This window comes from Morone saxatilis, unplaced genomic scaffold (genome assembly GCF_004916995.1).
Source record: "Morone saxatilis isolate NCDOM2014 unplaced genomic scaffold, NCSU_SB_2.0 Contig6, whole genome shotgun sequence".
NCBI classification, from domain to species: domain Eukaryota; kingdom Metazoa; phylum Chordata; class Actinopteri; family Moronidae; genus Morone; species Morone saxatilis.
Genome location: NW_023340206.1, coordinates 10,180,396 through 10,181,048, shown reverse-complemented (window position 1 = coordinate 10,181,048; position 653 = coordinate 10,180,396). Strand labels below are relative to the sequence as shown.

The window sequence follows — 653 nt, the reverse complement described above, 5'->3', positions numbered from 1 at the left end:
CTTTCTCCCGCTCTCTCCTCCCAGAACCATCTCTCCAACCATTCTTCCAAACATCCTGCACAGGATCGGTGACACTCCCTTGGTGCGCATCAACAAGATCCCCAAAGTGTTTGGACTCAAATGTGAAATACGTGAGTCTCCCCCCCGCACTCGAGACACATTCTCAGATCAGACAGACAGTTATTTGTGACTCATGACTCATAGTGGCGGTGTGTTTTTCATTTTGACAACAGATTATTAATGAAACAAACCTTCCTGTTGTGTGTTTGTAGTGGCCAAGTGCGAGTTCTTCAACGCTGGCGGCAGCGTCAAGGACCGGATCAGCCTGCGGATGGTGGAGGACGCCGAGAGAGCTGGGGTCCTCAAGCCTGGAGACACTATCATAGAGCCCACCTCTGGAAATACTGGTAAGTAACTGCAAGTGTTTGTGCTTGTGGATGTACGTGTTGCTGTGGGGTGGAAAGCATTTAAAGGTATGCTAATTATCTGAAAGTGGCGGTGTTGTAAAACTTGTGTTCTTCCTGTTTTGTAGGTATTGGTTTGGCCCTGGCTGCCGCTGTGAAAGGCTACCGCTGCATTATTGTCATGCCTGAGAAAATGAGCATGGAGAAGGTGAGATCTGTCATACTGCCAGCACTTCTCTCTCTCTCTCT

General features: G+C 48.7%; 1 protein-coding gene across 1 annotated transcript in view; it reads left to right on the top strand.

Annotated features, from left to right (window-relative positions):
* Positions 1 to 653, top strand: part of LOC118339849 (cystathionine beta-synthase-like) — a gene marked incomplete at its 5' end in the record, with an annotated part of 6,693 nt that overhangs the window by 563 nt on the left and 5,477 nt on the right. The window contains 3 exon segments of the mRNA XM_035677629.1: positions 25 to 131; positions 273 to 407; positions 533 to 612. Coding sequence (XP_035533522.1) covers positions 25 to 131; positions 273 to 407; positions 533 to 612 — 322 coding nt within the window.